Source organism: Oncorhynchus keta, chromosome 32 (genome assembly GCF_023373465.1).
Source record: "Oncorhynchus keta strain PuntledgeMale-10-30-2019 chromosome 32, Oket_V2, whole genome shotgun sequence".
NCBI lineage: Eukaryota > Metazoa > Chordata > Actinopteri > Salmoniformes > Salmonidae > Oncorhynchus > Oncorhynchus keta.
The window spans coordinates 36278203-36294815 of NC_068452.1; the positions used below are offsets into that span (position 1 = coordinate 36278203).

The window sequence follows — 16613 nt, forward strand, 5'->3', positions numbered from 1 at the left end:
ATTATTGTGCCAGAGACTCAGTGTAACAGGAGGCTGGCTGCACTGTACAAAAACTGGTTGACACTTGCTAGAACTTGCAACATTCTCACCGGATTATGTAATGAACCAAAGCGTCCGTTGCTATGCTGGGTGCTTGGCTCTATTTTACCTTGTAGCGGCCGTGAAGGAGGGAGGATACCGGGCAGTTCTAGTTCTCTTTCACCGTATAAACGCTTGCTCAGTCTGCACAAAATGATTACCTCAGAATTGCTCTCCAAGGACAGTGTTTTTGACAGTGACAACCTGCTGACCACCCGCTGCTTCAGAGGACCGGAAAGACTGGAAAGAGAACACTTTCTTTAACATATACTTGTCTTTACTTGTCTTTACTTGTCCCTGGGCCGGCAGGGTAGCCTAGAGGTTAGAGTGTTGGATTAGTAACCGACAAGGTACAAATCTGTCGTTCTGCCCCTGAACAGTGTCGTGGAAATTTTCCTCTATTTACCAAATCATGAGCGGAAACCTCAACACAAGTCAGAGTTAGTTATAAAAGTCCATCTTTAATTATATGAGCTCTATCATAACCCTGTGACTCTCAGATAAATTCAGTGTCTATCAATGAATTCTCTGAGAGCCCCACTACATTGCAACTGAGATCCTTTAATAGCAAAGAACACACATAGTCAGACAGCATAGACATAATAAATCGTTCAGCTTTGTCTCCTTACTCAAACCCTAGAACCATAATCCAACCCTCTATATCAACAGGCATATATCAAATTGTCATTTAGATACAACCAATTCTAAATACAACCAATCCTGGACAAACTCACGGAGAGCATAGAATGATTCCAGACACTGCCATCCTCCTCTCCCCGATGGGAAACGTAGGGAGTGACTGGCACACAGACACAGTGGAGCAAAAGATATGTTTACACATGATGATACCTTGACCTCTCCCCTCTCTGCAGCCCATGCAACTTAGTCTTGACATAGAACAGATAACTGCCAATGGCCACCACTATAGTACAACAAAATACATTCTTATGAGAAATAACTCATAAGCATATGATGAATATAAAACATCTTACCTATGTTACCAACCAATTCTGATTATTCCCCAACAACAGGCAGTTAACCCACTGTTCCTAGGCCTTCATTGAAAATAAGAATTTGTCCCTAACTGACTTGCCTGGTTAAATAAAGGTAAAATAAATAACCTGGGTGGTTTGAGCCCTGAATGCTGACACGTACACCATGTATGACTTTACATTTATTTTTACTGCTCTAATTACAGTATGAAAACAGAGAGCCGAATGAAGGACAGGGAGGAAGGGAATCAGGGTAAAGAGCAGATTTCTCCCCTTTCAGTTCCTATTTAAGCCTCTAGACGGCTGTCTATGCAAAGCCTCCTTCCCCTCCATCCCTTAATAATCAGACACTTAGGCCTGGTCATTAACAATGTGGACTGTCTGGAGTTTAGTTCTCATGGTGATGTCTGTAATAAGTAAGTGACAATATTCTGTCCACTAAAATGAATGTCTCATCATTTTCATGAATTCTTTCAAAATCATCTGCTACAACGGTGTCTATCAACTTGTTTAAAGATGTCACTGTTCATGTGTATGAATGTTTCCACTCTAAAGTTTTTGGTATTTTATTTCCACAGGGGTTCATGGTCAGACACTGACTGAGTCTGGAACAGTGGTCAAAACGCCTGGAGAAAAACCAACTGACATGTACATATGATGGGTTTGGATGAAATATTGATGCAGCTTGGATCAGACAGGCTCCTGGAAAAGGACTGGAGTGAGTTTCTTATAATAGCAGTGGTAGTTGTTCTGCTACCCCCAGTCAGTTCATGGTCGGTTCACCATCTCCAGAGACAACAGCAAGCAGTAGGTGTACAGTGCATTAAGAAAGTATTCCAATTTTGTTAAGATACAGCCTTATTCTAAAATTGATTAAATTAATGTTTTCCTTATCAATCTACACACAATACCCCATAGTGACAAAGCGAAAACAGGTTTATAGAAAATATTGCACATTTATTCAAAATAAAAAACACAAGTATTCAGACCCTTTTCTATGAGACTCGAAATTGAGCTCAGGTGCATCCTGTTTCCATTCATCATCCTTGAGATGTTTCTACATCTTTATTGGAGTCCAACTGTGGTAAATTAAATTGATTGGACATGATTTGGAAAGACACACACCTGTCCATATAAGGTCTTACAGTTGACAGTGCATGTCAGAGCAAAAACCAAGCCATGAGGTCAAAGAAATTGTCTGTAGAGCTCCTAACAGGATTGCGTTGAGGCATAGATCTGAGGAAAGGTACAAAAATATTTCTGCAGCATTGAAGATCTCTAAGAACACAGTGGACTCCATCATTCTTAAATGAAAGAAGTTTGGAACCACCAAGACTCTTCGTTGAGCTGGCCACCCGGCCAAATCGAGCAATCGAGGGAGAACGGCCTTGGACAGGGAGGTGACCAAGAACCCGATGGTTACTCTGACAGAGCTCTTGTTCCTCTGTGGAGATGGGAGAACCTTATAGAAAGACAACCATCTATGCAGCACTCCACCTATCAGGGCTTTATGGTAAAGTGGCCAGACTTCTCAGTAAAAGGCACACGACAGCCCACTTGGAGTTTGCCAAAAGGCACCTAAAGACTCTCAGAACATGAGAAACAAGATTCATTGGTCTGATGAAACCAAGATTGAAATATTTGTCCTGAATGATAAGCGTGATATCTGGAGGAAACCTGGCACTATCCCTACTGTGAAACATGGTGGTGGCAGCATCATGATGTGGGGATGTTTTTCAGCAGCAGACTAGTCAGGATGGAGGCAAAGATGAACGGAGCAAAGTACAGAGAGATCCTTGATGAAAACCTACTCAAGAGCACTCAGGACCTCAGACTAGGGCGAAAGCTCACCTTCCAAAGGGACAACGACCCTAAGCACAGCCAAGACAATGCAGGAGTGGCTTCGGGACAAGTCTCTGAATGTCCTTGAGTGGCCCAGCCAGATTCCGGACTTGAACCCAATCTAACGTCTCTGGAGAGACCTGGAAATAGCTGTGCAGCAATGCTCCCCATCCAACCTGACAGAGGTTGGGAAGTTCTGCAGAGAAGAATCAGAGAAACTCTCCAAATACAGGTTGTCAAGCTTGTAGTGTCATACCCAAGAAGACTGCAGGCTGTAATTGCTGCCAAAGGTGCTTTAACAAAGTACTGACTAAATGTTTTATTTTTCATAAATTAGCAAACATTTCTACAAACCTGTTTTTGCTTATTCATTGTGGGGTAATGTCTGTAGACTGATGAGTGATCTTCTTTGCTGTAACGTATCAAAATGTGGAAAAGTCAAGGGGTCTGAATACCGTACATTAATGAAATGTAAATTTTATGCACTTCAAAGGCTATTATGTTTTGAGCATCTTTATCTAAAAAAAGTATGCAAAGTCGTAGGTAACAACCATGTTGCTATTGTAATAATCACAAAAACACCACACATGTATAATAACTTAATGCCAAGTGTTCCCGTATTACCTTATGTCTCATTCCTTATGAAAATATATTTGATAGTCATCTAGAAGCTGCAAAAGTGGTCTACTCTAATGTTGAGGTGATTCCATGTCCCTCACAGGTGCGTCAATCTAAGTAACATAATAAAAAAATCCCCATTGAAATCCGTCAGTTTAAGCTAGACCTGTCTTTTTGCATGGGCTGCGTCTCAATCCACCACACCCGCCTATGGCGGCCTTCTGCATCTGCGGTAGAAGGTGGCCGAGCCAAAGTGATGTTGTCAGAACATGAGACATCCCTAGGATCGTTATTTTTGTGAAAACGTCTGTATTGTCCAAACGGTTTGGCTAACTAATATGATCAATTTGACCAAAATATGTGTCCAATATATATATATATATATATTTATTTCCTGAGGTTTTTTATATCTCCTAGATAAAGGACAGACACTTCAAAACCTTATTCCTTATGATTTATTTTTTACTGTCTTTTTTGCCATTAATGGATGTGTTATTCAATGCATTTCTATGGGCTACAGTAGATACCCAAAGGAGTCCTAAAATTCGAAAACAAATAGCTAAATGTTCCATGGTACAACCATCTTAAAACAATTACATATGTCATCTTAGAACCCTTAGAAAATAGTTGCCTTTCGTTGAAACATCCGAAATATAACTCTATACAAACTATATTTTACTTTCTTGAGTATTTTATATGTTGGTATTATCAAATAAACTACAACATACAACTATTGTCTGTACAGGTCTGTTGCGAAGGCAACAACTACTCTTCCTTGAGTCCACACAAAACATGAAACATGACATAATACAGAACATGAATAAACAAGAACAGCTCAAGGACAGAACTACACACATTTAAAAAAGGCACATAAAGGCACATATAGCCAACCTATCAGTACATACACACAAAATATCTAGGTCAAATAGGGGAGAGGCGTTGTGCCGGCAGGTGTTGCTTTTTTCAAACCAGGTTTGCTTTTCATTTGAGCAATATAAGATGGAAGGGAGTTCCATGCAATAATGGGTCTATACAATACTGTAAGCATTCTTGAATTTGTTCTGGAATTGGGGACTAAGAGATAAATCCAATTCAATACTAATGGTATTGTCCCACATAAGGAAATATTCTTGTTTTTGTGCTGTTCAGCATTGCATAAAATACAAAACATATCTAGTGTGAACATCCCATATGGAAATATGAACTACAGAGAGCAGAATAAAGGACAGGGAGGAGAGAGAATCAAGGAATAGAGCAGAAGATCTCTCCCTCTCAGTCTCTATTTAAGCCTCTAGAGGGCGGTCTATGCAAAGTATCCCTACCATTCATCCCTTTATAATCAGAGACTCAACTCTGGTCTTCTCATTATAGGCAGCTTGGACTGACATTATAACATTACAAGTCCTGTACTAACTAATACTGAACAATGAGGACTGCCTGGACTTTAGTACTCATGGTGGTGTCTGTAAAAAGTAAGTGACAATATTATGTGTCTAAAATGGATGTACCATCATTTTCATGTGTGTTTTTATTTTTATGAACTGCTAGAAAGATTGACCGATTATTTGTAATTTAATTTCCAAAGGTGTTCAGGGTCAGACACTGACGGAGTCTGAATCAGTGGTTAAAAAGCCTGGAGATCCCCACAAACTGACCTGTACATATTCTGGGTTTGGTGGCAACAATTGGAATGCTTGGATCAGACAGGCTCCTGGGAAAGGACTGGAGTGGGTTTCATCTATTATCAGCAGTGATGGTGGCAGCACTTACTACTCCCAGTCTGTTCAGGGTCGGTTCACCATCTCCAGAGACAACAGCAAGCAGCAGGTGTATCTCCAGATGAACAGTTTGAAGACTGAAGACTCTGCTGTTTATTATTGTGCCAGATAGACACAGTGACACAGGAGGCTGCTGCGCTGTACAAAAACTGATTAAGCAAGCACTTCTCTTACTGTGAGAGTCTGTGAAATATTTCTGAACTCCAGTCTCTGTCAACATAAATCCCATGGCCCGACCAACACAGAGAGTAGACACATACTACTCTAAATTATAACCATTATTATTTGAAAAGCATAAAACATACCTGACATTTTTGTAAGATAAAAACATAAATATCTTTACAGCCATTCAATTATAATCTCTAGCAGCTAAAACCATTTACCTCGTAATGTCTATTTGAATGAAACCAAATGTCAAATTTCAGCAAACAGGATTAGTACAATATGTAATACAGAACCATGAAGGTCAATAACGTTAAAGTATAGATGAAACAAGTATAGATGAAACAAGTTTAGATGAAACAAGTTTAGATGGAACAAGTATAGATGAAACAAGTTTAGATGAAACAAGTTTAGATGGAACAAGTATAGATGGAACAAGTTAAGATGAAACAAGTTCAACTTTTTATGGCTGCAGGGGCAGTATTGAGAAGCTTGGATGAAAGGTGCCCATATCAAACGGCCTGCTCCTCAGTCATTGTTGCTAATATTTGCATACTATTATTAGTATTAGATAGAAAACACTCTGACGTTTATAAAACTGTTTGAATGATGTCTGTGAGTATAACAGTACTCATATTGTCAGGCAAAATCTTGAGTCAAATTAGGAAGTCAGAAATCTGAGCTTGTATGTATTCACCACATTTACATTTACATTTAAGGTGGTGCATTCACCTTATGACATCCATTGGAGTCCCCAATGAAATCCCCCTGAGGTATGAATGATGTTGCACTGCCTCGGGGTTCCACTAGATGTCAAACATCAATAGAAATTATAATGAGGCTTCTATGTTGTTGTGGGAGTGAATGAGAGCAGAATATATCAGATGTCCATCAAGCAGCCATTTTGTGATCGCGCTTTTTCCTCATGGTAGTTACTTGAGTTTCATTGCTCACGAAGACAAGAAGGAATACTCCGGTTGGAACTTTATTGAAGCTATATGTTAAAAACATCCCAATGATTGATTCTGTACTTAGTTTGAAATGTTTCTTCAACCGGTAATGTCACTTTTTAAAGTTTGTCCGATATAACTCTGACCAGAATTAGCATTTGGATATGTATACCAAACGCGCTAACAAAAGAAGGTATTTGGACATAAATAACGGACATTTTCGAACAAAACAAACATTTATTGTGGACCTGGGTTTCCTGGAGTGCTTTCTGATGTAGATCATCAAAGGTAAGGGAATATTTATCATGTCATTTCTTGTTTATTGTGATGCCATCTTTGCGGCTGTGATGTTTTTACTTTTGAGCGCAGTCTCAGATTATTGCATGCGTTTCTTTTTCCGTAAAGTTTTTTGAAATCTGACACAGCAGTTGCATCAAGGAGAGGTATATCTATAATCCCATGTGTATAACTTGTCTTATCATCTACATTTATGATGAGTATTTCTGTTGAATGATGTGGCTATGCAAAATCACTTGATGTTTTTGGAACTAGAGAATCTAACGCGCCAATGTAAACTCCGATTTTTTTTATATAAATATGGACTTTATCAAACAAAACATGCATGTATTGTGTAACATGAAGTCCTATGAGTGTCATCTGATGAAGACAATTCAAGGTCAGTGATTCATTTTATCTTTATTTCTGGTTTTTGTGAATGCTATATTTTGCTGGAAAATGGCTGTGCTTATTGTGGTTTGGTGGAGACCTCACAGAATTGTTTGTAGTGCTTTTGCTGAAAAGCCTATTTGAAATCGGACATTTTGGTGGGATTAGCAACGAGAATAGCTTTAAAATGATATAAGACACATGTTTGTTTTAGGAATTGTAATTAGATTTCTGTGGTTTGAATTTGGCGCCCTCTACTTTCACTGGTAGTTGTCATATCGATCCCGGTATCGGGATTGCAGCCATAACAGGCTAACCCCATGGAGATGCAAATATATTCTGTTTACCAAGAGCCAATGTCTCCTCCCATTACAAAAGTCTGCTATAATAACTGAACCCCAGAGACCATCTCCCTCATTCACAACTGTCATTTTCAGTCTACACCTTTGTTTCAAAAATCTTACAATCTCAATGTTCTAACTGAACTATTTTATAACTCCATCTGTATCCTAGAGGTTGTAAGACTAAGTTTTAAATAAACAGACAGTCCCAGCATACAAATGATCAGTTCTTTATTCAGAGAGCTCTGCCCTTCTAGTGCAGAGCTAGTCTTTTATATACACACACACACAAGTTCTTATCATGGGCTACTCCATAGTCGGACAGGCTGAACTTTTCCTCTATCCAGGGTGAGATCAGAATCTTCTCTTATTGGTTTCACAGTTGCACAAGTTGTCTGTCGATAGCTCATCTTATCCTTTGTTGTCGCAACTACACCCTGCTTACATAGCTAAAAAGGAACACAATGTCCTAATTCTATCCTGCCTAAGCTGCACACATGATCAACTTATAGTCTTATGTGTCTAATGGATTTCACACAAAGCGATAGTTTCAGGGTGAAATATCTGTCATTACTTTAAACATACAAATTATTCTATCAATCTATCATTGACTAAATATTACACACACAAGAAAAGTATTTACACCACTAATTCGTCAACTTAAGGGGTTATTTTTTGTCACGCCCTGGTTGAGGTATTTTGTGTTTATCTTAATTTATTTGGTCAGGCCAGGGTGTGGCATGGGGTTTTTGTATGTGGTGTGTTGGTATTGGGATTGTAGCTTAGTGGGGTGTTCTAGGTTAGTCTATGGCTGTCTGAAGTGGTTCTCAATCAGAGGCAGGTGTTTATCGTTGTCTCTGATTGGGAACCATATTTAGGCAGCCATATTCTTTGTGTGTGATTGTTCTTAGTGTCCTTGTTCATGTCTCAGTGTACACTAGTATAGGCTGTTTCGGGTTTCGTTACGTTCTTTGTTTTGTAGTATTTGTATTGATTCGTGGTTTACATTTGTTTATTTAACATGGATCGCAATCTACACGCTGCATTTTGGTCCGACTCTCCTTCACCACAAGAGAACCGTTACAGTTCTATCCCTACTTCCAGTTATAGCTCTTCACTTTTTATGATTTTCACTACAACGTTCTCACTTCAGAACTAAGAAAAGTTGTATCTAATTGTAGGTCATCAGGATCGAATGATCGGAGGCAAGTAGCATTCATCCCATTGGTCGGAATCTGGAATTGTTCCAAACCTCACCGTCTGAGTTACCGCATTCTCCAGCGCCTTATTCACCAACTCCCGGACAAAAAAATAAAATAAAAAATGTTTTAATGGTATTTGGCCTAACAACATGAAATTAGGTTTCTATTGTTGGTTGCATAATCTTAATTTACCACTTCATGTCTAAAATGGGAAAGTGTTTGTGTTTCCAGGTGAACCATCCTTGGAGCGCCTTCCAGTCCCCAGTGAGGATCCGTTAGGCTAAGGGACCCAGAAACTCATGTGTTCTGGGTGGGGCTTCAACCCTCAGATCAAGTTGCTCTCTGGGTCTGAACAGAGGTCTGCAGCAGCCTATAAGAGAAGGATGGGGGAAGACGGACATGTGGCAGTACCCAGTCATATCACAGTAACACAGCAGGAGTGGAACCAGGGTATGGTCTTCACCTGTGAGGTCATTGACAAGTATCTTCAGAAAGTCAGGAAGAGCATCAATATATGTGCAGGTAGTTTTAACAATATGTTAATGTTACATTTGACTGAATAGGCCCAAAATCCAATAACTAATCCATTTCCTGTTCATTTGCTTTGTCCCTCCAGATCCCAAGCCACCCTCTAAAAAGATAGTGAGACCACCAGATTTGGATCTATGGGGGTCAAATGATGCCACACTGCTTTGCTTGGTGTCTGGGTTCTTCCCCTCTGTAATAGTGAATTGGGAGAAGGCTGGCAGTCGCCTACCTTTATCTCGCTACTCCAGTAACCCTTCAGTTCTTTATGCAGGGAGCAGCAACTACTCCATAGGTAGACTGGTAGATGACTATGGAGTAGACTCATCGTGCCCAGGTCCGAATGGAATCAGAACTCCAATTACTCCTGTGCTGTCAGACATGAGTCGTCCCGAGAGACCTATCCCCAGCACAATAGAGAATGTATTTGGTGAGTGGACTGTTGATTTGAACAGTGCCATGGATTAGATTGTAATAACATGTACTGATTAATAGTAAAACTGTTGGTTGATAATGTTGTCTAATGACTTGAAGAGATTAGATGAGAACAAAACCAGAGATGTGGTTAGTGTGTCTCCCAATAAAAATGATTTGTAGTGCACAATGCCCATCCCAACTCTGTCTTTCATGTCCTATAGTAGGTCTACGAATAGGCTATTCAATCCTCCAAACCCCTCATTGTGTAAAATAAATGTCATCATGACAGAAATGTAGGCTAGGTCAGCAGACCACTCTTTGAGTTGAATTTAGAATTGACCTCAGACCATTTTCATTAGTACAATTTTTATAAACACCTCAGAATAACATTTACTCAATATATTGCTAAATTAGTCAAATGATCAGTTCTGTTGGATTTGCTAACTAAAATTTAATTGGCTTGCTGGTTGTTTATCTAGCTGGCTAACTCAGCTAAGCTACCTGTATATTGTTATGCTATCTAGTGCATTCAGTTGCACATTTTTCTAAGAAGCAAAACAATACAAGTAGATATTTCCACATTTAGCCAAATCATTATAACTCATAAGTGAAAACATGTAAAAATGAAGCCATTTGAGTAGTTAAAAGGACGTACTGATTATATCCTTTCTTAGCAAGTTCTCAACTTCAAGGTTCTGAAGTTTTGGTGCCAAAGTCACTTGCGGTCAAGTGCCGCGTGAGTCAGAACGTACCATCTAGACAGGACAGAACCGTTGCAAATGCAAACCCTAGTGTCAATGATACAACAACACCACCACCAATAATCTGTGTTGCTAGCTGTCAAGGAGCGGATTCTGGATTTGCAGTCGACAAGGGTTTTGAAAAAGTAGATATACTGTAGCTACAACATCAGTTTATGGCTGCAGACTGCTGTGAGACTATGAATTATACAATTCAGTAAGATGCAAACAATGCCCCAAGAATGTATCGCATTTTAGGGTACATGGAGTTTCAGGACCAGGCCTCAAAGTATGTACATCCTTTATTCAGTCATCACTCATACATATAGAAACAAATAAAAGTTTATTGTTCACGTACACAGTTTTGTTATCGCACGTGATTACCCCCTTTCCATCCACCCATTTTCTCTCCCAGAGTGTCATGCACCCCCTCTCTGCCCAGTCTCATCCACTCCAGTCTATCTTCCCTGACTCTCACTTTCTCTCTCTCTCCAGGCTCAGTGACTCCCTCCGCACCAACAGCCACCCTGTTCCAGGGTCCCAGTGAGCTTGTCTGCCTGGTGCTTGGCTTCAGCCCTTCAGACATCAACATCACCTGGCTGCTGGACAATGTCACAGAGCTGTGGAACACTAGCACCCCCTACAGGGCACCAGGAGGAATGTTCGGCATCAGGAGCCACCTGAGCCTGGCACACCAGGACTGGGCACCGGGGGCTGTTTACACCTGCAGGGTGACCCACACCACCCAGACTCTGGCCCTGAACATATCCAAACCAGGTGTCTGTCTGTCTGTTCACTCAATTCTGATACAAGAACATTTTCCTGGTGCTAGCCTCTTTCTAGCCTCTTATGCTCTGTTTCACCATTGTAACAGAGCATTTCAGTATGGATTCCAGGCTAGCCTGTTTCTGCAACTTTTTCTCACGTAAATCTCCTCTTTCATTTTGAGTAGAGCTCCTTGAGGTGGAGGGTGTCTTCTTTGACGAGAACAGGTCTGATCCCATTCTGGCGGACACTGCAGAGGAGAACTGGAACATGGCCTGCATCTTCCTGGTCCTCTTCCTCATCTCCCTCCTCTACAGCTTCACAGTCACTCTGGTCAAGGTGAGAGGGAGGATATAACCACCTCACAGGTTCACTGCCTGGCTTTGAAGTGCAAATATATGTTTATGCGGTTTGCCTTTTTCTGAAGAAGAAGAATGCATTCTTTTATCCCAGTGTGTCTTTACTGCTTTAATTCCCTGTTGAAGCACCTGTTGAGTTTCAGACATCGAATGTCATCCCACACAGAGGGGATTCAGATTATCTTCATGTTCAATATTATTCAAATTGGTCTCCCAAAAGGCTATATGTTTGTTTCTTTGCATTATGTATCCGTCACTGAAATCTCATTATGACACTTACTCTCATTGTAGCCACAGCTACACTTGGTGTTCTCACATCCTGTTCAGCATTTTGAATGTAAAACAAACATTCCAAGGTTTTCACATCAACTTAAACTTCCTTTTTATTTATTTTTTCAGACAAAATTATGACTTCAGGACACTTCCATATGATGGATCTCTAGGAGTTCAACTGGAAATGAAACCTTTTCTTATAAAATCACAACACGTTTCTTTAGAACATTACATAGTTTTAATGTCTTACGGTTTACTGTAGCTGGTTTGATGATAGGGAAGTGTTTGACGACAGGGAAGTGACAGGGAAGTGTTTGACGACAGGGAAGTGACAGGGAAGTGTTTGACGACAGGGAAGTGTTTGACGACAGGGAAGTGTTTGACGACAGGGAAGTGTTTGACGACAGGGAAGTGTTTGACGACAGGGAAGTGTTTGACGACAGGGAAGTGTTTGACGACAGGGAAGTGTTTGACGACAGGGAAGTGACAGGGAAGTGTTTGACGACAGGGAAGTGACAGGGAAGTGTTTGACGACAGGGAAGTGACAGGGAAGTGTTTGATGACAGGGAAGTGACAGGGAAGTGTTTGATGACAGGGAAGTGACAGGGAAGTGTTTGATGACAGGGAAGTGACAGGGAAGTGTTTGATGACAGGGAAGTGTTTGATGACAGGGAAGTGTTTGATGACAGGGAAGTGTTTGATGACAGGGAAGTGTTTGATGACAGGGAAGTGTTTGACAGGGAAGTGTTCTTGTTTTTATTCCCCACAAAAACAGACAATGTGGTGGTGCTTACTTGCTCTCATCTCTTGTTAATGCGTTATAGAATTTGAGCAGAGACAATACATTTTTTTTATTTAACCACTACTAAATAAAGCATACCATAGCAGTTATTGCTGAATTATCCTCAGATAATAAAAAATAATTTCAAACTACCTACTTTGTCCTTCTCCCTCTTGTGTGTTATTTGTAGTTAATCGTTTTTAAATCGTTAACATATACCTTTAGTAAGAATATAAATATGGTTGCATATATCATTTGAGAACAACATGTATGCTCTCTAAGTAGGACCATGCTTTTTGGTTGTTGTTTTTCTGGCACTTTCTACTGATATTTCCAGCATGATAAGCTGTTTTCTGCTGCTAGAAAACCTAGGAAATTTAATTAAATTGACACAAGCTTTCTCCAATCAATGAAAGTCTTGTTTTGCGTGTTTGTTTGATGGGGGGGGGATTTGTTGAAGACAGGGGAGGCGTAGATCTTTGAATCTTAATCACACAAAGCCTATTTGGCAGGGAATACTATTTGTAGATCAGCCTCCACTGGCTTAGGCGATACTGCCACCAAACCACACGCACAACCAGACATTAATTGATTGGAGACAGCTTGTGTCAATTAAATATAATTTATTAGGATTTTCTACCCACAGCAAACCCACCCATTTGCTGTCATGCACCTTGTTTCATCACTGCAACACCATTGTTGTCCACTAGTGGACGCCACAAGACTGGGGTGCATTTGACTGTGGGCTGGTACGTTTCTCATGTGAAAGGCCAATCATGTGTGGCAGTGGTCACTGGTCTGTATGCAGATGCTCATAGTTCAGAAAACTGAAAATATTAGCTGGCTGCATTTAGGGAAGGTCCCCATGAATACAGAGGAAGAGACTGTTGCATTCTCACAATGTGTGCATATGTCTGCAAGAAAAAATGAAAGACTGAGCGTGAATGTGTGTGTGTGTGTGTGTGTGTGTGTATATATCTGGAGGGTTCGAAGGAATTCACGTGAGAGGGAAGAGACTGTTCACCCAGCTTCCCAATTGGCTGGCTGCTGTGTAATCTGGCATCGTCAGTGCTCTGATTGGCTCAGACCGCCGAGGCTGAAGACCAACGCTGTGACACTGCCGGGACGGAGTCATAGCATTTTGACAACCAACGTGTTGAGGGGCTGACGACAGGGGAGAGGAGGGCACAATGCCCAGCAGGCTGTCCATCCAGCAGCATCTCCCTGTCTGACCACCTTTCTCCATCTGACCCTCTCCTCAGTCTCCATCACCAACCATGGAGAAATAACCAGTGAACATCCTCACTCAATAGGGCACAGACAAATGACAGCCGTTTAGCCGGATAGTCACCATTTTATCATCAGCAGGTCCTTGGTCACCACCATGATCACCAACATCAACACTGTTGTCAGCTCCACCATCATCATCATAACGATCCTCTACCCAGATGCTGCGCTACTCTGCCACAGTGTATTGTTTATTTCAGTGCTGTGGTTTGTGTATTGGATGTCTTTATCTCTGTATGGATCAGAGGGAGATGTAATCCCTGCCAGGATGCGTCCCAACAGACTAAAGTGGCCTCCTCTCCTTTTCTCCTTCCTTCCTCTCCACAGATGTGAAATGCACAGAGATTAACCTTCAGAAATAAGTTTCCACCATATCGTTTCCACATATCCCGTGTGCTCAGATTTGTACAGGTTAAGGAGAGGAATCCAATCTTGGATATTGGGCTGCACCGACGTCTCAACATGCCTTGTTGATGGGTGGCGATTCCCTGGATTAAAGGCTGGTAAGCACTTCAGTTTACAGTGCTGAAATAACGGGGTAACGTTAATAGGAAACTACAGGTAAATAAGACTGCAATGACCAGGTAAGAAAACTGTAAAAACCTGTTATTACTTTATATGTTACTGCTAAATTCAGATATCAAGTCATATGAATTCACCTGGTTTTTATTTTGAAGAAATGATTTGTTAATGAAGAACTGTCAATAAGAGGCTAATAAGCATTTAAAAAGTATTTGAAGACCCAGTGCAGTCAAAAGCATGATTTCTGTGTTTTATATATATATCCAGACTACGAGGTTAGAGGAATACTGTGAGATTGTGAACATGTTGCTAATGCACTTTTAGTGTAAGAGCTGATTGAAAAGGTTTCTTGAAATTTCAACCTGTTTTGGTGGGTTTTCGTGCTGATTGATATTCTTTGCCCTCCTCCAGAGACTATGGTTAGGAGGGGAAGGATGGGACCAAAAATCTCCTCCCAGATTAGAACATCAGACTCCTGCACGTACACCAACACTGTGTGAGCTAGAAACACCAGACTCCTGCACGTCCACCAACACTGTGTGAGCTAGAAACACCAGACTCCTGCACGTCCACCAACACTGTGAGCTAGAAACACCATAGAAACAGCAGACTCCTGCACGTACACCAACACTGTGTGAGCTAGAAACACCAGACTCCTGCACGTCCACCAACACTGTGAGCTAGAAACACCATAGAAACACCAGACTCCTGCACGTCCACCAACACTGTGAGCTAGAAACACCATAGAAACAGCAGACTCCTGCGCGTACACCAACACTGTGTGAGCTAGAAACACCAGACTCCTGCACTTCCACCAACACTGAGCTAGAAACACCATAGAAACACCAGACTCCTGCACGTCCACCAACACTGTGAGCTAGAAACACCATAGAAACACCAGACTCCTGCACGTCCACCAACACTGTGAGCTAGAAACACCATAGAAACACCAGACTCCTGCACGTCCACCAACACTGTGAGCTAGAAACACCATAGAAACAGCAGACTCCTGCACGTACACCAACACTGTGTGAGCTAGAAACACCAGACTCCTGCACGTCCACCAACACTGTGTGAGCTAGAAACACCAGACTCCTGCACGTCCACCAACACTGTGTGAGCTAGAAAAACCATAGAAACAGCAGACTCCTGCACGTACACCAACACTGTGTGAGCTAGAAACACCATAGAAACATCAGACTCCTGCACGTACACCAACACTGTGTGAGCTAGAAACACCAGACTCCTGCACGTCCACCAACACTGTGTGAGCTAGAAACACCAGACTCCTGCACGTCCACCAACACTGTGTGAGCTAGAAACACCATAGAAACATCAGACTCCTGCACGTACACCAACACTGTGTGAGCTAGAAACACCAGACTCCTGCACGTCCACCAACACTGTGAGCTAGAAATACCATAGAAACACCAGACTCCTGCACGTCCACCAACACTGTGTGAGCTAGAAACCCCATAGAAACAGCAGACTCCCGCACGTCCACCAACACTGTGTGAGCTAGAAACACCATAGAAACAGCAGACTCCCGCACGTCCACCAACACTGTGTGAGCTAGAAACACCAGAGAAACAGCAGACTCCCGCACGTCCACCAACACTGTGTGAGCTAGAAACACCAGACTCCTGCACGTCCACCAACACTGTGTGAGCTAGAAACACCATAGAAACAGCAGACTCCCGTACGTCCACCAACACTGTGTGAGCTAGAAACACCAGAGAAACAGCAGACTCCCGCACGTCCACCAACACTGTGTGAGCTAGAAACACCATAGAAACAGCAGACTCCCGCACGTCCACCAACACTGTGTGAGCTAGAAACACCAAACTCCTGCACGTCCACCAACACTGTGTGAGCTAGAAACACCAGACTCCTGCACGTCCACCAACACTGTGTGAGCTAGAAACACCATAGAAACACCAGACTCCTGCACGTCCACCAACACTGTGTGAGCTAGAAACACCATAGAAACACCAGACTCCTGCACGTCCACCAACACTGTGTGAGCTAGAAACACCATAGAAACAGCAGACTCCCGTACGTCCACCAACACTGTGTGAGCTAGAAACACCAGAGAAACAGCAGACTCCCGCACGTCCACCAACACTGTGTGAGCTAGAAACACCAGACTCCTGCACGTCCACCAACACTGTGTGAGCTAGAAACACCATAGAAACACCAGACTCCTGCACGTCCACCAACACTGTGTGAGCTAGAAACACCAGACTCCTGCACGTCCACCAACACTGTGTGAGCTAGAAACACCATAGAAACACCAGACTCCTGCACGTCCACCA

The 16613-nt window shown here is 41.8% G+C and overlaps 1 gene segment (V, D, J or C); it reads left to right on the forward strand.

Moving 5' to 3' along the window:
* Positions 1–5421: 5421 nt before the first annotated feature.
* On the forward strand, positions 5422–12641 carry LOC118365678 (immunoglobulin heavy constant gamma 4-like). The segment is given in 5 exon segments: positions 5422–9079; positions 9246–9584; positions 10807–11088; positions 11264–11415; positions 11835–12641. Coding segments are annotated over 5 exon segments (936 nt in total).
* Positions 12642–16613: the final 3972 nt, after the last annotated feature.